The sequence below is a fragment of the Lissotriton vulgaris genome, chromosome 6 (assembly GCF_964263255.1).
Source record: "Lissotriton vulgaris chromosome 6, aLisVul1.2, whole genome shotgun sequence".
Classification (NCBI taxonomy): domain Eukaryota; kingdom Metazoa; phylum Chordata; class Amphibia; order Caudata; family Salamandridae; genus Lissotriton; species Lissotriton vulgaris.
This window is the reverse complement of record NC_141694.1, coordinates 1,334,290,000-1,334,315,533: the sequence shown is the minus strand read 5'-3', so window position 1 is coordinate 1,334,315,533 and position 25,534 is coordinate 1,334,290,000. Positions and strand designations below refer to the sequence as shown.

The window sequence follows — 25,534 nt, the reverse complement described above, 5'->3', positions numbered from 1 at the left end:
AAATGCCATTAACGATTGTTTATGTGCAGGAAGGTGCACCTTCCTGCACATAAATAAACATTAAATAATGGCGATTTGCTACTCTATGTGTGCTGCAGAATGTAGCACACATAGAAGTAATACATTTCCAATATTTATTGCTTATGTGCAGGAAGGAGCACCTTCACATAAACAATCATTCTCTGCAAAGCAGGCACCTTTGCCTTATGGCGTAAGGGTGTCTGTTCTGGCGCTAGACAGCTATTTTTAGGACCAGTGCTAAGGCAAACACGGGGTGTACCGTATTTACAACAATCCCTGCGTTTTAGTGTGGTGCTGCACAATTTGCTGCAGCTCCTCCCTCCAGCATTTCCTTGTAAATATGCCCCAGTATCTTTCGATATATGTTACAAATAATCTTTGCTTTCTCCCCACATTTCTAACTATGACACCTCTTTCGGAACCAAAATTAAGTAACTGGTTTGTGTAGAAAAGACTGGCTAGCATAAGAAAAATTGAGCTTTTGTGTTGTGTAACACAGCTTGGCGTTTAAACACTGGTAACTTGAAAGAATTCCATTTTTTGCGCTAGTTCCAGTTTTCTAGCATCAGAAAAGTACTACATTTGTTAAAAAATTGGGTAGTTGCCAAAGTTTTTCGCTAGGGCCTACCAACAGGGCTACAGAAAACGGTGGTTGCTGAATACCAAGGCTGCCTACTCTTGATGTTACCTCATGCCTCTATCTTCCCCGACCCTACACGGCTTGTCTCTTTATCTCATTCTTGCAGGTACCTTTGTAGGTCTCGCGCCTAGCGTTGCAGTGCGCAGCACTGTTCGCACAGCGCGAGACCTCTTTTAAGGGGGTTCTGAAAGCTGCTCACATGCTCGTTCATGTGATCAGGCTTTTGCCGCCCGCCATTGGCTTTAGCGTGTTTTTTTTTAAATGCACGTGATTGGGCAAAGGCGGGCAAAAGTCCCGCCTTTACAATGCCCATTCCCGTCCGTGTCTAGCACTCGCAGCAGCGCACGTTCGCCTCGCTGCCGTTGCTGCGCTCCCTCCCCCCACTCCTCTGTGGTGCACGCTTACCACTGGTTTAGAGAATGCAAGCTCCCTTAAAGCTAGCACTTTTCTAGGGAGCATAACACCCGATACCCATCACTCCCTGGGTGTGCCCATCCAGAGGAGAGGCATGAACAATTGTTGGTTGTTTTGGCGTCATCGGAGAGAAGAAAAGCAGATTACCGCAGTATAGAATGACATGTCAGAGTAGAAAAAAAGAATATATGCAACTTCCTTTATAAATTCTTCAAACTACAAAGAGAAATCAGTGTCTAACACCATCAGCTCAACCGTTCGTGATCACAGACCGGGTCCCATAGGTTCTGGCTGGCGGCTCACTTCGCCCGAGACCAGAGACCGTCTTGCACAAGACTGATAATGAATACTGTACGGTTAGTCCTCACTCGCTTACTGTGCAGGGCTCTCGCCACCTCTGCTCAAACCTTGGGTGCCTTTCCTACGTCACACGAGCAGAGTAGTGTGGGAAAGGAAGTCCTAAACCTCCCGGAGCAGGCGGAGTATACTGACCTGAACGTCAAAACATGCACGTCATGCTTGAAGGTGAGGCCACGATTAGTTTGTGGCTATGATTGGGGAAAATAAATGTCACACGGCATCAGTAACGTAAGTCGGTTCGACTAGAGTGTGCAGGCTGTAACTCTTTGTGCAGTAATTAATGAAAAGTGTTTAGAAAAGTAGGATGCAAGGAGGTAATTATACGTCTAGTTTAGCAAGGGGTACAGGTGGTGGTGTAGGATGTGTGCTGGAGAGACGAGGGAATAGGTGTCAGAACTGCACTCGCGTTTTGCGGGTATAACCTGCCTCCTTACAGCTATAGAAGCGTAGTCCACAAAGCATTGTTTCATGTACCTTTATTCAAAGGACACTTCAACTAACAAGAATTTCATGTTGCAAATAATGTGCTATTGTTATATAATTTAATAATACACTTAGTCTCCCTGTTAGCAACACCAAAGGCTAAGTCTGCCCTCTTTTTCCTCTGTACCATAACTCTCAAAATACCACTTTGTGAAGAAGCACATACTGTCCAGTGTCATACATACACTCACAGAGCAGGAAAACGTTTGCCCTCTCTTTCCAGGGGGTTGTGGGACTAACCGCCATGCATAGAATGTTGAACCGGATTCCTCTGCTGACATTCTAGCTTCTTTCAGCAGTTGACAGAATCATTAAACACATATATGTTACTCACCATGAATGTTGATGTCTGACATGTTTTTTTGTATTACCAGCTTTTAAGTTTTTTTTTGGACACTTATATTCAGGGCATAAGTCCTAAAACAAGCATTTGCAGTGCAATGGGAAGAGGATGTGGTCCATCAGCTAGTCCTAGCAAGTTGGAGTGAAGGCTGCAGTTCCATTAGGGTATATTTGTATATTTAAGAAATGAAAGAAGAGGCCTCTGTGGCCCCTGCTTCTTGACAGACCACTCAGCCCTGCTCCCCAGGGAAAATAGCATCGTGACCCCTGTGACTCCAGGTGCTTTTCCTTTTACAAAGCAATCCATGTCACACATAGCATGAGTAGCAGGGAAGAGAAAACATGCTACAAAATAGGCAGCCTATCTCTCATGTTAGTTTCCAGATGCGTTCATTTTGTGTCACGCCCCCAAGTATGATTATATAGGTAAGAAGCTTGTTCATTTTTTTCATTAGTAACATTGTTTTTCTTACACTTCTGAGTGTTTATAAAAATACAGATTCTGATTTCTGAAGGACTGGCATTGTTGCCCCCTCTCTGAATGTTCTGCCACTTCTTCTCATGATTCATGGCTGCATCTTCATAAGCGTCGTATCATGAAGAGATATCACCAGAAGTCATCCAATCAGAGGGCGTACGAGATAATGTTGTGGGGTGAAGGCTCCAGGGGGCCTGCTCAGCCTAATAAATGTATTTTTAAGGGTACTTGTGTGAGAAAGAGCATGGCAACAGACAATGAAAACAACATTTAGTAGGTCAAATTGCTTACATTATACAGAAAGCATTAAGAAATGAGACAATGCAATAAAAAGTCTTCACTATGCTTGATATTTTAGTTGCAGATGTGGAGCTGAATCTCTCTGTGCCTTTCCATCACCAGCGGGAAATCACAGTTCATTGCAAATAAAAAAGCAAAAGTAAAAAACATTGTAATTTTCATCACCAACAGCTCTAACTTTAACAAATGCGAGACCTATTGCATTGCAAATGCTTGTTATTCCTGGTACCTCTCTTGGTCACCCTTCTCCTATCTTGCTTTTCCTCTTTTTTCTTCCTTTTCTGCCTTTCCCTCTTTTGCTCTCGAGGGAAGGCTGACTGAGCAATAATTATCCCCTGCCCACAAAAACACCTGTTGTTGCACACCACCATCACAAATTAAGCACTGCCCAACCTGTTAAATAAACATGGCCTTCATTCAAACGTGATTCAATGTTACACAGTCTGCGCCAGAGAATATCTATATACAACAGAGCATTTATGCCCGTTGTTTCAAAGGCCTGCTCCCTGCATCCTTCCCTGTCCTACTTTTTAAGAGTATGAGTTTCAGGATAGTTGTGGTTTTTTGAGAGGACGCAAAGTTTGCATTCCACTTTATTTGGTGACCTTTTACCTCTTGTTATAGTGACAGGGCCTTACTATGGAGTGTCTTCTCGTTTGTCGCAAACAGGGCACTGTATCATGAGCACTTTGCAGAGAAACTTGGAACATTGTCACATTTTATTTCAAATCACTGCTAAATTATTTTCATGTACATGAGTAAACTGATGTATTCAATAAGATATTTTGGTGTAAAATATGCTGTACCTACAGTTGGCATGACGTTCTGTTTGATATAACGTATATGTTGATTACAAAAATGGGGTCTTTTAGTTATTTTCCGGTAGGATCCGTAACTGGGTATAGGGTGACACTGAATATTGTGCAAGTTGATTCTATTCTCAATCCCATAATTACTTGCTGTCCCCTGCTGAGTGCTATAAGGGCGCCTGGTTAAAAACGATTGCATTTAAAGTCCAAAGCCGATGTGGAAGATTATGAAGAGTAACAGTGTAATTAAACACTGTCATTGCCCCATCGTTAGACAATAAAGTTCCTCACATTAGCATGCTCTCAATTGTCAACCCAACCTATAAAAGTGGAAGTGGTACATCATATTGGGAGCAGTAACGCTGCATACAACACCCACTCCCTACATCGCTATGTATCTCCTCCTGGACCCGCTCACTGCTCCACTCCATAACTCATTCAAAGGAACTCACATCTCTATTTTAAAAAAGCTCACCAGGAGTTTCCTACAGAAGCCTGTGGAGTGCGAAAATGCTGCTGCCATCTGTCACCTTGCTCTGGCATCACCCCATAACAACATAACTATTAGAGGGTGTGGGGGGATGGTGGAGCTAAGTGCCAGCATCCATACTTTCTGCACCTAGTGGAGAAGTGTGGCTCAATAGTTAGAGCGGCAGACCTTGATGCAGAGGTCTAGCCCGGGACCAGGGTTCAATTCCCCGCCTCTGCGGGTCTTGGGCTCAAAATTCCACGGACCTGATAATTCTCGCCTCGGTGCCTATTCCAATCATGGAGTCCCACTCTGCAACTCTGGGCAATAGCTTGTTTAATCTCCACAACGGCCCCCACAGCGCTAAAGGATGCCTGGCCTCCACCTTGGGGGTGCCCAGGAGTGGACGCCTCACAGGGAAAGCCAGGATGGGTTCCACAGCAGTATTCGTACAAACGTCTTGAGACCATTGCGGGTGAGTAGTGCGCTATGCAAGTATCCATTTACATTCACACCTATAGGGATGCAAGGCCCTGAGCCTTTTTTAAACTCCATGACGGCATCTCTATCAGCTCATAAGATGGGTATTGAGTAGCTGGAACCTCAGAGACAGTCATTATAACCCTAGGCAGCGATCTCAAGTCATTGGTGCCATTCTAGACTCTTCCCACTAGTGCAGAAGTGGAGCCAAGTCTCTTCTCCAGAAGCGGCACATACCTTGCCACACCTGATGGCCGACAGCCGGAGCGTCCTATGCCACTTTTCCACTGATTCAGAGCATCACTCACCCACCTCCGGACTGTGATACCCCAAGAGACACAGGAGCAGCAACCACACACAGGACCGCCTCACCCGGCAGCTCCTGTTTCATTAGCTGGCTGCGATCAAACTGCTCTCCATGCAGTCATCTGGACAAAAGTGGATGCCTAGGTGGATGGCGCAGCAGCGGACTGAGAGGCTGGTATCCGGTGGCTGATGCTATGTACTCCGGTACCGGACTCAGCAACCAACCACCTGGAAACATACAAAGGGGACTACAACTTTGGCCGCCATCTTTGTGCAAGCTCAACAACATACCATCAGTGGAGCCTTATAGCTTAACCCTGGAACCAATCAAACATCTGCCTTGAGCACAGCCTTGTTTTGTATTCAACTCAGCTTCCCAACACAGCATTAGATTTTCCATGCTCATACTGCACTGGATATCTTTATGAGGCAGCTCAATCAGTGAATTGGAGAATCCTTCTTCTGAACACCACATACCCAAGGACCACAGTTCCCCTTTTCAACAGTTTTGCGATGTCTGACTGACGACATCTAGAGATGCCGTCCCCTATACCTGGATCCAAAAACTCCATATGAACCCTGATGAGGTCTAAGCTGTTACAATGTAAGACTGTTTTGTGGAACTAGTATACCTGAATGAACTGCAGCCTTGCTCCCCACCATTGCCTAGGAACGCAGAGGCACACTTAGACAACTTATGCTCTCAACAGAAGTTGTCACTGTACTAAACTGCCGGATCCCCTCCACTGTGTATAATGTCTGCATTTTCCCATTTTCCTCACCTATATACCTCTTCAGCTATCGAGAAATGGAGCAGTGGGTTGACAGATGGAGACCACTTCACCTCCTCTGTCTTGACCATTGAGATCACTGTTCTTTTCTCCCCATCTCCATCTCTCTGCACCACTCCATCCTATGTCGAGGCCTAAGCATGTGACCCAACTTTTGTCCTCTGAAGCTAGGGCAAATATTCAACAGATGAAAGCCAAAACACCCAACCCACTAACTACCCCGGATATCTCAAGTACACTCCAGAAGGAACTAGTGGACATTCAAGGTTTCATTGCACTAGTGAACTCAACAAACTCGGAGGTGCAATCCGTACAGTAACAAATTCCAGATGCAACTGACCTCTAAGAATGGCCGGATTTTGGAAGTGGAAACATCTCTGGATGCTACCCCAGACTGGGGATAAGAAATAATGTACCTTCAACAGAAATGTATTGACTTGGAAGATCGGAGCCGTAGAGACAATATAAGGATCACAGGCCTAATCCACGCTTCTGATTGACTCTGTTTAATTATGTGCATCAAACATACCTCATGCTGCGGCGCATACAGTGAATGTTTCCAAAGGAATCCTCAGATGGGCCCCGAATCAGTACCCCTGACACCAGCTTTTACTATATGGTCTGGGAAAGTGCGGTGATACTACAAGCTGGGGGGCAGGTGACTGAAACCATGACTGCGGTTGTGGGACATAAGATCTCATCTACACCTGAATCCTGTCTCCTCAGAATCAGGTCAAAGCTAAAATAGATCAAACTTTTTCATAGACTTATTGGTCTTGCTTTCATCCTATTTAAACGCCAAAATCCTATGGCATGGAAGGCACCCAGGGCCCCAGATATGAGGTGTTGGCTGGGTACACTGTTGAAATGGGTACGTGTTGAGTCGGATCTTGTTGCAGGATGTGCACCAGAGATGGGGACACAGCAGATAACGGGTGCTGGAACATTTTCATTAGGAACATTAAAGTGCAGAATGATAATGATCCACCTTAAATGGTGACTGGACTCCCACTGATAGTCCCTGTATAGGTTGCTGGGGATCATGTGGACTCCCACTGTTAGTCCCTGTATAGGTTGCTGGAGATCATGTGGGAGCCCAGCCTTGTTTTGTATTCAACTCAGCTTCCCAACACAGCATTAGTTTTGCCGTGCTCATACTTCACCAGATATCATTAAAAGGCAGCTCCATCAGTGGATCGGAGAATCCTTCTTCTGAACACCACATACCTGATACAACAGTGAATAGGGCCTCAGCCTGGCTGTTGGGAATTGATCAAAGGGGATGGATGAGACACTCTATGTGGTGTGAAAGAACTCACTGAAATGGGGGCTCCTACTGGTTGCCTCCCAGAGTCAAGAGATTAATTGAGGGTTTTAGTTGACTCCACTGGTTATATTGTTGTTTTGTATGTTTATTTAGAAGTACACTGTATGACACTGACTCATACTGAAGCCAGACTGTCTCTATTATTACCCAGGCTTCAAGCGGTGGGAACCCCCTCCAAGTAGGACCATACGCGGGGCAGGACCCTTGATGACTGTTTGACTATAGGGCTACCCCGATGTATGGTGAGGTCCGACGTGGAGTTTAACCTCTCCCAGAACGGGATGGAGTGAATATATGAGACACACTAGTCTAAGATAAATAAGGAGCAGCTATCTGCCCTTATATAAAGTAGTATAGGGAAATTCTCTTATACTTCCGTTTCCAGGGGGCGCCCAGTCCCGCCCTGAAGAAAGTCCAGCCCCCTTTATGGGGCAACAGGGGACTGAAACCTGTTGGCAATAGGGTCCTAGGACCATAATATCCCTACCAACCCATTCCTTTGTTTTTATTGTCCCTGACAGATTCAAGAATAAAGGGAAACCGGGGTCTGTCTGTGGATTTTTCATCTTTATCCCCCTGGCCAAAAATATCTCATTAAGTGCTCCCTGAAAGTTGGTCGACCCCACCCTGACTTCTATGCGTCAAAGTGTCCCGATGATGAAGCATGACATCACTAGGGTGTGTGAGGGAATATAAAACAAAAGGACGTGCCTCCTTTCCCACTCAATAGTGGCGTTACATTGACAGCTTCACATAGGGTTCTCCACCTAATGGTAGTTCAGGGATTGTTCCAGGAAACTTGACCACTTAGTAGCGGTTAGGTAATCAGGGGAGTACTTATTGGAGAAATAATGTCTCTATGATTAACTATGCTACGTGCCACTGTTTTGTTGTGCAATTAAACATTAAAATGAATTGGAGAAAAAAAAGGATCACAGGCCTTACAGAACAATCTGAGAACGATGATATGTTTCACATTCTAGGCACACTGATCCTATCTCTCATGAACCTTACCTTTAAACCTCCTCTGGATTTCCTATGGGTTCATAAAGTCCGCACTTGTGAGTGCCTCGAGATCCACACCCACGACACATACTTGGATATTACATGCCCAGCAGATTCTTCTAGAAGCCAAGAAACACAGTCCTTATCGTTATGAGTACATCCAAGTCACATTCGTAGCAGATTTTATGGCACCTACCAATATTAAGCGGAAACAATCAGCCATGTTAGAAGGGGAGGGCACCGCAGAGGAGGTCACTAAAGCGACTGAAGCTATGCCTGCTGGAAAGTTGCCTGAGGTGGATGGCTTCCCATGGAATTTTTCCAAGATGACTAAGAGTGTGAGTGTCCCTGTTCTCATCTCCACGTTTAAGAATGGCATCTGTCTCTTGTCTTCCTTAGAGCCACAATCTCTGTGATCCCTAACTCCGGGAAGGATCTACTGGAATATTGTAGTCATAGGCCCTTATTGTTAATAAATGTAGATGTGAAAACATTATCCAGAATCTTAGCAACTCGTCCGAACAAAGTAATATCAGTTTTGATACATCCCTCACAGGTGGGCTTTGTACCTCACCACTCTTCAATCAATCATTTGCATAGCCTCTCCCACATACTCTGGCAAGTGATGAATGATTTGAGCAAGAAAGCTCCCCTCTCCTTTGTTGCTGAAAAGGCCTTCGACCGTGTTGAATGAGACTATCTTTTTCAGACCATGTCGAGGATGGGTATTGTCAAAACGTTTTCACATTTACCAAAGGCATGTATCACAACCCTACTGTGGCAGTCAACTGTGGAGGTTACTCTCCACCATGCTTCCAAATTCACTGAGGTACATGGCACAGAAGCCCCTTGCCCCCATTGTTGTTCTTATCGGTCTTGGGACCTGTGGCAATATTCATACATTCTTACAATGATATCAAAGGTATAATGACAGCAGCAGGGTAGATTAACCTTTTCTACATGCTGATGATATCCTCCTAACTCTCTCATGCCAACTCAGTGATACCTCAACTAAATTCTTTCTGCCAGTTCTCAGGGTATAATATAAATTGGCCAAGTGTGAAGCATTGCTCTTAATGCCGACTACCCCAAAATCTTGCCTGGACAATTTGCCCTCCACACGGCTACATAAAAACCAGAAGTACCAGGGGATATATGTAATCAGGGACTTCATAGATACTTCACACATTTAGACTGTTTTTAGGCATAGTTTCCAGAGGGTTAAGCACAGGTTAGTTTAGTGACTTCTGTGGCACACCCTGACAAGGTTTGTGGAGGTTGCCAGAGTGGGGCTTCCACTCTCCTCAACCAATAACCCAATTTCTTACAGGTTGCAACTGGAAGGTTCATAGGAAGATATTGATACATGCTGTTGTTATCACTTCAGCATTGGGGACCCTAGATTGGATTGGTATGTTTGCTCTTTCACATTGTCACGGGGTAATCATTTCAGTCAAGAATTGAACATTGCTAAATAGCCTCCGGAGATATGGTTGAATCCTGCATATTGTTTCTGACATTAACTGTCACTATTGTTCTGATGTTCTCATTGTGCTCTTGATTATGTTCAATCAAAACTTATTAAGAGTTATGATACAAAAACAACATAACTCCAGGCTTATCAGTGCTACACCTCTCCACATTCCTGCAGGTCTGCTCTCTATCCTACCGGGGCCTAATAATAACACATGACGAACTGGTTCCACACCTCTGTGCTCTAACAGAAGAAAAGAAACATTCAAAACAGAGAAATGACTGAAGAGATGGACTTCTGGACTGGATATAATGAGGGATACCTTTATCCCTCATTATATCCATATAATTTAACCATATATTTAACTGTGTGTCTTTTTCCTCATCACATGCTTCATCTTGCAACTGCTTTACTCCTTGCCAAGTATCAACTACAGATATTAGCATAAGTGAGTTCAAAACATGTTCATTTTCTTTTTCCCGATTTACTAGACAGAAACCGTCAAAATAATAAGGACCTGTTAGCATCCACATGCTTACTGAGCGAGTCTGTGCTATTTGTATTTGCTCGTATAAGGAGCATTCAGAGACAGCATTGCATCTCTTGTGGTAATAGAGCAAATATGAAAGCGTTTTTCTATAATGCAGTTCATCTGCTAAATGTGTCTTGTCAGGAAACGTGGTCATGCCAATGATCTGAAGGTTTATAACAACAAAGCATTAGATGGCTGCGTGATTTGAATTCTCTTTTCTTTGAAGAAAGGACACATTAATCAATAGACATGGCCTTTGTAAACATTTTCCATAGCTGCACAACCTATTCGAATGTGTTATGAATAGAAAATAATATCACCTCTCATCTTATGCGTGATTCATAAACATAAATATAAGACATAACTTGACATAAATGAGTACATACACAAAACATATACAAGTGCATTAACGATGACACTAAATTGCTCAACCAGGCCTATAGTGGATATCCAGAGATATATATTTGCTTAACCCTCTTGGAATAAGCTAAAGGGTTCCGATGTCATCTAATATGGCATTCAAACAATTGATTCAAAAGAGTCTTAATCTCTATCCATATTGATGTAATTAGTTTGGAATTCACATTCTTTTGTGTCATTAACACATTTCGAACCACTGATTGTTGAGGGTTCTCCTCAGGACCAGGGCTGGTGAAACTTTTATCTGAAAGTGAATATAAACAGATGTGTACTGTATAACTATCTGATTTCTTTAACACCTCCCTATTGGTAACAGTCTTGGCCAACTTGGACGACATAGCATTTTACCACAAAACAACACAGATTGGCATATTCATTCGTGTAACTTGTGGCCGCTGTTGCAAGGCAAAAATGTCCTGTGTGACACAAGTTGTGTCTGAAAAAAACAAGCGGAAAAGGCCTCTATTATTTTGTTCAACCTGACAGAGACAGCAAATTTACTTTGAAGATTTCAAGGACGGACTCTTCCGTTATGCTTCCAGTGTTTCTCCATGGCGGCAGTCTTGTACTCTCCGGTAAATGAATGCCGACCTAATTAGTCAATCATAGAGTTTTCAACCGAGTGCATTCTGGTAGATAGAGTTTATCAATGATCTGGAGGTCGCATATCCATTGTTACCCAGGTGCCTATTTGGTGAAGTGAAATGATTTACATTTATCATGAGTTATCTGTTTTTGACAATGTGATGATTATTAGTGGTATATATTATTTGCTTCTTCGTGTGTACCATGTGGCACTTCCATAATTCCACATTACTTTTTTGGAATAGGATTTTCTTGGCATTTGGTAAATACATCTATAGGATAAAATATTATGAAAAAAGCAAATCAATGGTGATGTGGTGGTGTTTATCAGATAGAATGTGATAATACGACAAAGCAAATTTAGAGATGTGGAATAATTCATATGTGGCTATAAGGCCTATACAACTGGGTTTGAAAGTACTCCAAACTTGCACCTAAGAATATGTCATATTTGCTACTACATCCTCGTCGCGAATCATCTAATCATTGCTTTTAACCACTCCTGAAGGGGCGGTGTGCTGGAGTATCCCCAATATTTACTGATTTGTTTTTATGCAAGCAGCAGCCCCAAACTAATCAGAGTTGTTGCCCCTTGTGTAGCCCTCTGCTTCCACAATACCTGGAAATACTAATTTAGGTGAAAGTGTAACTCACCAGCCTACTATATTTGATAGGCCCTATGGGACCTCCAGTCAGTAATTCTGAATATCTGCTAATCTACACGTAATGTGAAGAAAATCTCCAAACTCTGACACAGTTGGCAATTGGGCAATTTCTGTTATCCATCTCCGAGTGGCGCTCTGGTCAATAGTAGACCATGTGAAAACACTTAATCTAGATTAGCCATAATTTGTTTGAAACAGCCAACTCAATAGAGGCATTGTGGCCTTCTACTTTCATCCAGTGGGCCAAGATCTTTTTTTCATTAAAATCCACATATCAAGAAACTTCCCAGTTTATTAGCGAAAAGGGTTTGGTGCAAATGGGATAGCCCTTTGGTCTCTGATTTCTTCACAAGTCTAGCTTCTAGGATATTAAATTCGGGGAGGAGATTTACTTCGGGTTTGTGGACCTAAAGAGAAGGCTGCAGTTGAAGGTACTTAAAAATGAGATTTTACCAGCTGGAATGCTTCACTTATGATGTGGAGTGATTGATATGTTCACATACTCACCAGATTTAGAAATTCTTATGTGGTCCCATTGATTGAAGTCTGGAAGGCAGCCAAGGAGAATTAGCCAGCATCCTGCCCACATGGAAGACTCCTGCACTAGTTTATGATCCAATTCCATGCATCTGAGAACCTTGTACCAGCAGTTTAAGACCACTTATGTGACATGAGAAACAGGTTTGGGCAGAGGACTACCATATAGTGTAAAGATCTGATTCACCCCCAGTTGACCAATCAGTTCCAGTCGATATGCATAATCCCACATTATTACATGGTTAACTGTCCATGTTATATATTTGTCCATCTTCTAGGTGATATAGGGTAGTGGGTCAGAAGTATTGGCTATAATTGTTAGGTTCATTTACTCGGGTAAAAGCCACAATGTTAAGTATGATTTGCACATGTTAGTCAGAGGTTAATTGATTTTTTTTATTTATTTAAGGGGATTCTGTCAGAACACATTTCTAACAAGCTAGAAAACATAATTTTAGACACTTGAGAAATTTTCTACGATTCACCTTACATTTGCCAGATTTATGGTCTTGAAAAATATCGACCTGTAATAATATGGAGGTCAAAATATATGCAAGCATAAATTTGACAATCCTATATGCACAATACCTTTTAAAAAAGAACCTACAGCCAGACATACGTCGTCATCAGTTAATAACTATAAAAAGCGGGTACATTACTTTTAGAATTTCTTGATTTTAAAAGTGCAATCAAAAACCTTATAGTATACAATACATAAAATCTACAAAAATCGAAATAAAATGTATCAGCATCTTTATAGAAGGCAAAGGACAAATGTCAATACTATTAGTTGCATACTGGCTCTCGGGAAAGCTCAACAAAAAACGAATGGTGACCGATCTAAATCTAAACAGTAAGCCACGCTTCCAGTAGCCAGCATTCCACAACAGTTAAGGCTCGGTAAAAGGGAAAGTCTTGAGAACTAAGGGCCACATGCACAAACCTTTTCGCCAGTCGCAAACTGGCCAATTTGCAGAATGTTTAGCATGTACAAAGCCCAAATAACGAATCGGTAACTTGTTACCAAATCGCAAATTGGGTTTCACCAATTGGTATTCGGAAGGGGCATGTTTAGGGCGTCCCTTCCTGATGCTGAATTCAAATGGTCTGTATAAATGTTTTGCAACTGTAATGGGGTTGCAAAACATTCACAATTTAGCGCCATTGAAAAATGGTAGCAGCTCATTCGCAAATGGGAAGGGGTCCCTAAGGTCAATAGTAGACCATGTGAAAAAACAGTTTGAGAATGGTTGGAAAATATTTTTAAGAGCAGACATTGGTCCCATGGACCACTGACTACTCTTAAATAATTAAATGGAAACTATTAATTTCATTTTTTGAAACACATCCCGTTTTCCTTTAAGACAAATGGGCTGTATTTTTAAAAAAAAGTGCTGTATTGAAAAAGAAATCACAGACATGGTGGTCTGCTGACCCCAGCAGGCCCCCATCCCTGTGATTTTAGCGATTCCCAATGGCTCGCAAACAGAGATCTATCTCATCAATATTCATGAGTAAGGTCTATTTGCGATCCCCTGGGAAATCGCATGAATCTCAAAAGATTTTCATACATTTGTAATAGCGATTGCTTGATTGTGATTCCCAGAAAATCGCAATTAGGAACTCGATATTTCAAAGTTTCGTACATGTGGCGCTAAGTACTGTCTGATGCTGGATTTGCTAAGCTTCATAGCATCACAACCAGTTTATATTATTGCTTGAAAAGTGCTCTTACCCACAGTTTGTTGTAGAAGTAGGGTAATCAAATAATTCCATTCTGCTGATTGAAATGCACGACTTCTTTATATAGTACAATCATGGAATCTCTGACCAGTGTTTGCATTTCAAGCAATCACTGATAAACTCACAATGAAACTTGGCACTCTTGTTCGACCATACAGATAGCCAAAGCAACACGGGAACTACATTTTTCGAACCCTCAAAATATTGAAAACACAACTCCTCGTGACTTATATAATGCGAACTACTGGGGGAAGGAAGTAAGAACAGGGAAAACTGGTTATCCTCAATTTGTGAGGCCATAGTGTTTGTGTAGCCCCATAGACCAGTGTCAAAAGTCGCAATTGGGAAGCACTGTGTCTAATAAATATTTGTAACAGGCAATAACGGTTTTCCACTCAAGATTAATTAATGCCCCAACCAGATCCGTTCAGAATTTGTACTTTGGAACCAGAAATGCCAGAGAATTAATCCCTTTGTGAAACTATGTTGGAAGTTCCATTCCTCAGAAACTGGTTCATTAAACAGCTTATGCTGGGCAGAAATCAAGGCCCAGCTGGACCAAAAGCCTGGGAATACATGGAGTGAATATTTGAGCCTTAGCGGAATTAAGTATCCAAAAGGTATGGCATAGCAAGGCAGACAAGGCAGCATTTAATAGGGTCTACAACGTTACTGTAAAGAAAATATCCTTCCATGAAGACAAAAAATTCTGGCTAAATGACAACATTCATGGACAGTAATAAACTCCTATATACACCTCAAGCCACAAGCCTATTTATCAGCACACTTTCATTTAGAGTTAAAAACGAGTTTCATCCAGTATCGGTTAGGAGCACACGACTCAAAGGATTTGCCACCGACTTGGAAAGGCAAATATTATAACGCAAATTGTCACCTATGTGAATGCTATAAGGAATCTATAAGCCACTTGATGTGTGTATGTCCCGTAGTCGAGGACTTAGGAAGGACACTTCTTAAACCAAGTTTTAATGAACTAAATATTCACACCTGTAGGCAAGCCGAAGTCTGCTGGATGGAGGGCACATCTAACAACTTAACGTGCATAGGGGTTACATTTCTCATACAAATTAGCAACCTCCTCCTGAAAGCGGTCCCATTATAGCCAATGGGCCACACAATTGGACAGTCTCTTTTAAATTAAATGAATTTATCAGAATTGAATGTCTAATATTTAAGTTAAACGTTGTAAATACAACATGAACTATTTTATGGGAAAGATTACTAATTTTAACTTTTGTACATTAAATATTTTATTATGTGATAAATTTATATTTTATTCATTGAGCTTTATGGTTAGGAAAAAAGCAAATAAAGTATATAACGTATTTATATATAATGCCCCAACCCATAACTTTTGTCTCCTAAATGAATTATTTAAATGCCAACATTGGGTGCTTCCAATGGCGATCCCCAAAAATGGGAAGCTAGAAACCCTAAGTAACTTTTTCCGCATTGATAGGAATGGAACACATGTAAATGTTATTGCTTTTTTCCACAAATCATAGTCTGTGAATTGGAGTAATTAATATTGAAGTCCACATCAGATATAAAAGAACTGAAAGCAGATACCATTTGGTTACACTAATAGGAGTGCGTGCCAGCAACACAGCATCACCAGCACACAACGCTGAAGTTACAACAGAATTGATGATAGGCATCAAGACCATGCTCCACTAATACTAAGCTTAAATTATTGATGTCTAATATTAATAGCTAGTGAGCAAGGATACAACTTTGGCTTACCCCTTGCTCCAAGTTAAAGGGTTGGTGGACTCTCCCAAAGGTTCAAAGCTAACTCTGGCAGTCAGATCGCTATGAAACACATAAAAGGTGATGGGAGGCTGCTTGCAATAAGTCTAACCAATGGCAATTGCTCAGGCAAAAAAAATAATGGATGAATGTTTGACATTGTTCAGCTTTCTGTCCATCAATTGTTCTTTATGCATTAGTCAGATCGTTATGAAACATGGATTGGGAATTAAGCAAAGATGGATCCATCCCCATATGAAATAACATTGGCCATAGCTTTGACCAATTAGCCCAGTCAAAAGCACTTGAGGGGTCAATGAAGACCAGATACAATGGACAAAGCCTAGAAAAAATATATTTACTAATAATAAGATACACATTTAGGCACTTCTCCATTGTACCTAGGCCGTTTCTGAACCAGTAATGGTAGGTGCTCAGTATACCCTGCTCATTAGTGCATAACTTTATCCTGTTGAAGATAACCTTGCCTAATACTTTTACAGTAGAATCTATTAGTGAAATATCCCAGGAACAGCACGGTTCTGTATGATTGCTTTTTTTTTAGATAGGGACAGTTAACAAATTTGACCATACGCCAGGTAAATTCATGTTGCTTATGATATTAAAAACATTAGGAAGCAAAGGGACACTTGAGTTGATATTACGTTTAGAAAGGTCAGTTTGAATGCCATCTGCGCCTGGAGCCTTATTGGAGGTGCAATCAAGAAGAGCAGAAAGGACCTCTTGTAATTATACTTCAAGCATGAAAAAAGCTCATTACCTCCATAATGGTTACAATGATGTGTGCTGGTGGTCGGCATGGAGTGAATTCAAGAAAATGGTCGACCCACCCCTCAGCAGACATACGGGAACTAACGCTGGTCTTTTGGGAATGGCCATTTCTTATTGAGTTAATTAATCCCAAAAAAGGTCATAGAGTTTTGATGTTTAGAGGCTATGACTAACTGGTGGTAATCATTCTCTTTAACTTCCTTCTTGGCACAAACGGTAATCTATACTTGGTATGTTGAGTAGTGACTAGATTAATGTCCCTGGGTTTTGCAGATAAGGCGTACTTCAAGTGCCAGTTTGCTACAGAGCAGGCAGCATCAATTCATCTCAGGGATTGCTAATTACTAGTACCAGCCGGTTTTGCAAGAGGCTTTTAAAGGCAACACATAATCCCTCATATGTGGAAAGAATCGCAATGCCCCCAGCTTGTACAGTAAGACTGATGTTAAAGTGACTGAGTTTCAGTGCAATCAGGGTTTTGTAAAACGGCATTAGAGTTCTTCAGTTTCCATTCAATGGGCAAGTCTTTATGTTATGGTCATTGTCAATTGTCACCCACCCATGAATTTCATGCAATTCCAGATTTCCTAAAGTTTGTAGTGTTGGAAATGTGTGAAATCGGTACGCCTACCACATATAAATATGTTTATTTCTCCTCTTTACTTCCTCTTTCTATGTGTGATGCACTCTACATCACACATAGAAAGAGGGTAGAAATGCCTCTTTGGATGGGTTTTATGCAGGAAAGGATCCCTTCCTGCACAAAAACAATCCTTTCCAGAACGCAGGCACCTATGGTGCAAGGGTGCCTGCATTGGTGCTAGCCAGCCACAAGTGCACTAGCGCTGGGAGAGAACTGATTAGCTCCACATTTTTGTAAATGTGGCGCTCTTCAGCTCCCTCCTGTTGACGCAAAACAGCACAGCAACTTGTCTTGCTGCCCTGAATTGTAGGAATTCTTAGTAAATATGTCCCTGCAAGCATCACAACTACTCTTCCCACTCAAAATGAAATAAAGCGGGTGAAAGTATTGGACTCTGGAAGGATGTACTACTTCCCACCCCCAAACTAAACAATACTGGGGAAAACATTAGATTGTGGGGGCAGACTTACAATTCCCATTGTAAGCTAGATAACATTGGATTTGGCGTAGAACTCAGAGGGTGGTCAGATTCACTATTCCTACTCTAACCTGAGCAAGATCAGAGAAAGCTTTGGATGCTGGGTGGTCAGATTTACCATACCATTCCAATCTAAGTGAAGGGAGAAAGCATTTGACTCTATGTGGGGGTGGGAGGGTCACATTAACGTTTGTCTCTCCAAACTAAGCAACATTGCAGAAAGCCCTGGACTCTGGGGCAGTCAGATTTACTGTTCCACTCTAAAGTAAGCAACATAGGGGAAAATGTTAGACTCTGTTTGGTCAAAATTGCTGTTTCCCCTCCAAACTACACAACATTAAGGAAAGGGTTGGACTCTCAGAGGGGGCACAAATGCTATTCCCACTCCAAAAGAAACTATATTAGGCAAAGCATTGGACTCTTGAGGGGCCAGATTTACTATTCCTATTAAAAAAACTAAGTAACATCGGGTAAAGTGTTAGACTCTGGAGAGGCCAATTTTACTATTCCTACTCCAAACGAAGCAATATTAGGGAAAAGATTGTACTTGTGGGTGGGGGCACCTTTACCGTTGTGACTCTAGCAACTAAACAACATTTGGGAAAGTGTTGAACTCTTGGGGAGTGGAGGGGGCTGATATATTATTCCCACTCCAAAGAATCGCTGCAAATGCAAATACACATTTAGACAATGTATCTAAATAAATATAGAATAAAAATATCGGACAATTATTGCCTATTGTCAAAAAATTGCAACATCATGTAATAACAAACCTATTAAAGTAATATAAATACAAACAATTAAATATCTGATTGATACATTTAGATTAATACAATAATATAATTCACAAAATGTAATTTTACCTGTGTATTAACTACTTTGAAAAGTTCTAAAAAAAATAATTAAAAAGTGCAAAACAAATCTGAAATAAATGTCCTAAAACAAATTCTTATTTTTTAAAATAAAACAATTAGATACTGCGAGTTATAGGCCCATCTCCTTAAGTAACATTTGCGTCAAAATACTGGCAAAAATACTGGCAAATTGGTTGAGCTTTGTTCTGCATTTCTCTTCAGCAGCAAATCTGAGATCACCAGCATATGTTTTATGGCAAGTGCGTAATGACGCTGAGAAGAAAATTGTGACCTCACTGGACACTGAGATGGTTTCTGACTGGGTTGAGTGAGGATATTTATTTAGAGTCCTTGCTTATACGGGGATCAGAAAGGTCTATCTATCAAAAATACGATGGCTTTACACAAACCCCACAGCAGTAGTGGCATGTAGCAGTCATACATTACAACCTTTTGAAATAAATAGGGGCATGCCATGGCTGCCCAATATTCCCATTACATTTTGTTCTTGCCCTAGAGCCTTGGGCGATTGCTTTTAGGTAGTCAGTAAACATCAAAGGTGTACTCACCCCAGCAAGTGAAGATACGTCATTATTTTATGGAGAGTATATTGTATTAACTCTATCTAACCCGCTAACGTATATCACACACCTCAAGCCCTGATATCAAAATTCTCAGTATTTTTAGGTTAGCATATCAACTGGGGAAAATTTGAAGCCCTACCAATATCCAGATCATTTACAGCAGCAATGTTAAAGTCGTACCCTTTCAAGTGGAAAATACTGAAACTGAAATACATGGGAATTTTTCTTAACAAAGGTCTGTGAAATTTTGAAGTGGATAAGATGAGTCCTTTAATAGATAGGCTAACCTGTGACGCACCACAATGGTCTACCCCCTAATCTGTCTTTCTTTGTCAATAATATTGCACTTCAATTAGATTATATCTTTGTAATACTACCTCTGTAAATACCCAAGGTAATGCTAAATGAGTGATTAGGCCATTTGTGTGGGAGGCTTACATTCTGCTACAAAAGGGGAAGGAAAGAGATGCCATATCTCACAATTCACTCAGTCATTTCAGCAAGCTCATATCTGTTGAACAGACTGTTCTATTCATGTAGGGGCTACACTATGGGGAAATGGTAAAGTATGAATATTGTGTTATGGCCTGCTGCCTAGAGCTATACCGATTGTTAAAGGCAATTATTTAACAACCGATATAGCCGGGACTATAAGGCTATTGGGACAGCCCACCCACTAATAATAGAATGTTCTAAATTAAAAAGGGAGAATCAGAAAGACAAACATTGAAAAGTTGGAGCAGAAGGCTTATACCATCCATTCTAAACATGGAGCCACTCTATTGTCTCCAATTGAGCTCTCAACATTCCAATGTTCTAATAGAGAATAAATAACTCATGTTGTCTGATTTCATTAACAAAGCAATACAAGTTATTGAGAAACTGATGAAAGACAGCAAGCTGATGACATTTTCAGAAGCTGATTCAGCCATTAGATTGAGTACAGCCCATTCCTAGAGATACCAGCAGTTGTCACACTGCCTTGGTGAAGCTCTGGATCGTCAGCCAATTACTCTCCTGAACTCTAACTTGTTGGCATATCTAAAAGTATGGGGGACTTACTAACTTGTGGTGTCAGGAATGTATAAAATCCTACTTAATATAGCCTTTGCATACTGTTAGAGCTGGCATCTTTTATGTGCTTTCCCTTGCCTTTTTGCTTCTGACCTCCTGTTTTTGCCTGTGTAAATAGTGATTGTGATTGGTTATTCATGGTTGGCATATTTGACTACTGGTAAGTGCTTGTTGTGTGCCCAGGTCCTGTAGATCAAATGCTACTGGACTTGCAGCACTGATTCTCAACCCACATATGTTGCCCTGAAACTGTGTCTCAAATCTGATACTGTAGTGACTGTGAGAGCAGTTTTAAACTCCCATGTCGACCTTTCAAGTGCACTCACATTCCAAGCCCAAACCTTCCCAATTTCTACATACAAGGCATCCCTAAGGTAGGCCCAAGGGCAGGGTGCATTTTTCAAAGTTCAATGTTACACATACACACGTGCCCCAAGGGCATGTGTGTGCGCAACATGTGGTCTCATGGCAATTTCAGGGGTGCATCAGGGTCTTCTTTTGGCACCCTTGCCCGTTTGAAATTGCGTGCGCAATTTGCAAGTACCTTTTTGGTACTCGCAAATTGCGCATGCAATTCCAATTCATTCCTATGGGCCTCTAGATCCTTAGGAATGAATGGGAAGCTATTCCTTAATTGCGAATCACAATTTGCAATTCACAATTAAGGAATATGTAGGAACCGCAAATTTTTTTTGCGATCCCTACATGCATAAGGAATTGAGATTCCTAAATAGCGATTTCAGAAAAATCGCTATTAAGGAATCGCAATTCCTTATGTTGATACATGTGCCCCTTGGAGTTTGTGGTCCCTGAACTCACAATTTTGAAATACATCTTTTAGTGAAGTTGGCTTTTAAATTGCGTGTTTGAAAATGGCACTTTTAGAAAGTGGGCATTTTCTTGCTTGTGGAATCCACATCTCGTTTAGACTGGCAGTTGAGCTGTTTGTGCATTCACTCTAGACAGTCACGCAAATGGAGCTGAGGTGTGCCGTGCATATCCTGATGGTCCATCACCAGGCTGATGGGTCTTCCTGAGCTAGAGTGGTGGGAGGAGTAGTCACTGTCACCTGAATAGGGCTGTGCCTGTCTTCACACAAAACTGCCTCCACCCCCTCCTGTAGTGTGTCTGGAGTCAGGTCAGGGAAAGGCAGGGTCTTGTGCACTACAAAGACTTTCGTTTGAAGTTTGCCTACTTCAAAGGCAGACACTGGTATAAGTACTGGGGCTGTGACGCATTAACTTCGGATCAGCTGTAGAAGCTGTAGGAGGGTAACTGCCACTCTGCTTGTAGCTATGTTGTGATGGCCTACTGCTTGCTGTTTCTGTCTTGGAGAGTGAAAGTACTGGACTTTGTTTTCATTATCTTGCTTGACAAGGTTCTCCAAGGGCTTGTGTGTGCTTGCCATCAAAGACTTCACCTGCAGCCCCTGAACACCTCTGATGGAGTTCTGACCTGCTAAGTGGTGCCAATTACAGTTCTGGGCCCTTGGAGGTGGCTTTCCTGCAAAGAAGAAAAGAAAATCAATGCATCGACCTTCAGCGCCTGTTTTTCATGCTGTGTGGTTGAAACACCAAGCATCACTGTGATGTGGCAGAAGAATCGACGCAGCGCCTGTCATGTGTCCCAAAATTGGTGCAGCTTGAGTCTTGAGCACCATATCTCTAGCGTCCAGGACACTCGCTCCGACTTCGGCTGAAGAAATCGGCGCATCATCTGCCACGTGGCTGGAAAATCAATGCAGCGAATGGTTCGCTGCTGCCACATTGACCCAGCACGTCTGGATTTTTGTCACATCTCTCCTGTGTGCCAAGTTCTTCATTAACTTTGCGCAGTAATAAGGAACCAAGGCCGTGTGTCCGGAGATCGACGCATCACCTCCCCTTACAATAAGGCACCGACGCATCACCTCCCCTGGCAGTAACGAACCGACACATCACATTACTTTTCCAGTGCCTCACCTCCCATGCACCTGTTTTTGTCTGAACTATTTTAAACCTGGTATCTTTGCTCATGTATGTGGGATGTTTGTCATATTGGTCTTGTTTTATTAAGATAAATATTGGTTATTTTTCTAACCTGGTGTGGTGTCCATTTGTAACTTTTTCACTCTGTTACTGTGTGTGTATGTACAAATAATTTACACATTGCACATTACCCCTGAGATAAGCCTGACTGCTCGTGCCAAGCTTCCAAGGGTGTGAGCAGGAGTAATCTTGGGTGTGTAGTCATCTTACCCTGACTAGAAGGAATGGTCCCTACTTGGGCAGGGTGCAAACCACTGCCTACTAGAGGCCCACATTTCTAACACATACTGAGTAATATCCCAATTTAAAGAATGGCAGTCCCATAGGATGCAGATGAATACGCTGAGGAAGATTGGTTAGAATACTTTCGAAATCTTGATAAGTGTCTTCATGAAGCTAGATTAAATATGTAGATACATGTAATATATCCCAACTAGGGATGGTAAATAAAACTAATAATCCTCTATAAATTGAGTCAGGATTAGAGACATACCTAACCATGAAATGGGATGGTAGAACCTTAATTTAAAAGGAAAGCACGTCTAATGATACAGGTGACACACTTTTCCCTGGGTAGAACAGAAGTATTCCTTTCAGCTTCTGGGCCCAGAATGTTTAATCATGCAAGCTGCAAATCATGGAGACAAGCACCCTTTAATGGTGAGGAGAGAGCCATGCGGTGAATCATGCGAGTTTGTGTCAGGAGTCCATATCTACCTTTTAAACACAAACCATTACACGTACGTACATATCAATTGTGGCACGTTTTCTCTTTCATAATGAAGCTTTTCAGAAATATTTTATAAATGTTTTTCCTTTTGCCCCTTTGTAAGTCTTAGGAGGCCTAACAAATGCCAATACGCCCCATTATGACTGACAACTTCAAATCATAGTGAGCTAGAACACTGTTGCCCCGTCTCCCCACTTGCAGCTATTTGTTGACCTGGGTAGGTTGAAGACAACAAGCAGAGACATTCTATTAGAAAGTTGGAACTGAGTCATTTGTCGTTGTGGATTTCAGTGAAAACCCTTGTGCAAAAGACAGTGGGGGGAAATAACATAGTTGACCCAAATGAACTGGTAACAGACAGGAGAGTGATAAAATGATTGCCACAAAATTCACAGCCACTTTTTTTCTGGAAGTTGTCAAGGAAAAGTGTAGAAAGTCCTATTAAAGATTACTGGTGGCCTCCCTCCCAGCAACATGAGCCAGACTGAAGACATGGGGGAGGAGTTCTTGACAGAGAACTGTCTGTTCACTTGCAGATTAACACTGAACACAATGTTGAGTACTCACTTGCCCTCTGGTGGGCTTTTAGGAACAACACAAGCTTACTGATAGATTCAGTACCATTGGTCAGTACAAGACAGAGATTACTGGTTATAAGAATAAGATTGGTAACACTGTATATTTACTTTGTACACAGAACATCGAGGATTTGAGAAGCAATATGAAGAGGAACAGAAGGAAGCACAGGTAATGTTGCAGAAAGTGGTCACTTTTTTCTCAAGTACTTAACAGTTAATTTTCTAATTTCATAATTCCTCAATGTAAACATATTTGACGTGTGTTTATTCCTGATGTTAGGAAGTTAGAGTGGCGCTAGACTAACAAGTGTTGCCTGCTTTGACCCCAACCTTTCTGAGCTGAGGAATTGGTATGTGAGGCAGATTTATCAAAATTGCACGCTGCGCAATACAGCAAGCCACCTTGCTGCGTGAAATGGAAAGGGCAGGAATGCGCCATATTTAACATTATACAGAGCATTTCTGTCCTTTCATTGCGCTGGCGCACAATGTGCTGCCTAGCTCCAACGCAGGCACCCTTGCATCATAGTTGTAAGCAGGATTGTTTTTGTGCATGAAGGAACACTTTCCTGCTCAAAAACAATTCTCTGAGGAATTTACTCTTTCTATGGAAAGAGGAAAAAACAAGGAGAAATAAAGATATTTCTCCTTGTTACGCCTCACATGGGAAGGCGTAGGATTTTGACTCATACCTATTAATGGTGAATCTGTGCATGCACCATAATCCATGGGTGGATGCAGGGGAACACCCACGTTCAACTCATGGAATGCCTCCCTGGGGCAGTGTAACAACGCAGCAATGTGTGCTGCGTTACTGTAGATGTATTAAGCCACTCAGGGCCATGCAAGGTGGCCTGGCATGGCTTGATAAATCTGACTTAGTAGTTGCCTCACCTATGCGGCGTAAGCTCCACACAACTCAATTATAAATGCGCCCCAGGTATTTATATTTTAAAGTGCTTTTGCAAATGTTTCAGAAAAAACACATGCACAATAAGGCAAAATGGGCGACATTGTTGTTAAATGGGAAAATATGACAGGTCGGTGGAAGAGTAGAGAACATTTTTAAGGTGAGCTTTGAATATGTAGAAGGTTGTAAAACAAAGGCCAGATGAAAAAAGAACCCACGTTTAATGACTTTCAGGATGACGAAATTGTGAAAGAACACCAAGAAAATGAGGTAACTCCTGAGCATTTTCACTGAGACTGTAGGGACAAGAGGTGGCAGGAGGGAAACAATTTCAAACTAGAGAACAGAGATAGGCATGAGTTACAGCATGTACGGATTTGAAGAAAACCTAAGAAACTATCGGCCATGTTTAGAGTTTGACAGACAGAATACTTTGTCACAAACACAAGAGAGTACCACAACTGCCAAACCCCTGGTCTGCCCTTCTCCTAGAGACTGGTGGACTTTTAAGTATTTTGTCGAAAAAGTCCTGTTTGCTCCTTTGATGGATTATTTCCTCTGATGTCCCGACAGACTAGTGGCTGTTGGAGAAACGGCATTACACTATCTGCCATATGTAGGGTGGATATCCTAATGCTTTTTTTCCCCTGTCCATCTCTGCCAGGAAAAACGTGGGGATGAGGGGCTGGAACAAAGTAAATTCCCAGGATATGGGGATAATTAATATTTGCTTTTTCAAAAACAAACTCCCACTTTGGGAGGGTCCACCAATCTCTAAATTAAGCTTTAACCCCCAGATTCATCAAAGTCCTGTTTTGCAAGTCCTTAATAGCGAATTTTAAGGATTCTCTATTAAAGACTCACAAAACGGAATGCATGTAGAAATCGCAATAATTTTAGCGATTTCTACAGC

General features: G+C 41.7%; 1 protein-coding gene across 1 annotated transcript in view; it reads left to right on the top strand.

Annotated features, from left to right (window-relative positions):
* LOC147708856 (uncharacterized) overlaps window positions 1-25,534 on the top strand; it is a 632,993-nt gene that overhangs the window by 144,189 nt on the left and 463,270 nt on the right. Inside the window, exon 7 of the mRNA XM_086925786.1 lies at window positions 23,831-23,880. Within this exon, the coding sequence (XP_086781912.1) occupies window positions 23,831-23,880 (50 nt within the window). The remainder of the gene's footprint in view (window positions 1-23,830; window positions 23,881-25,534) is intronic.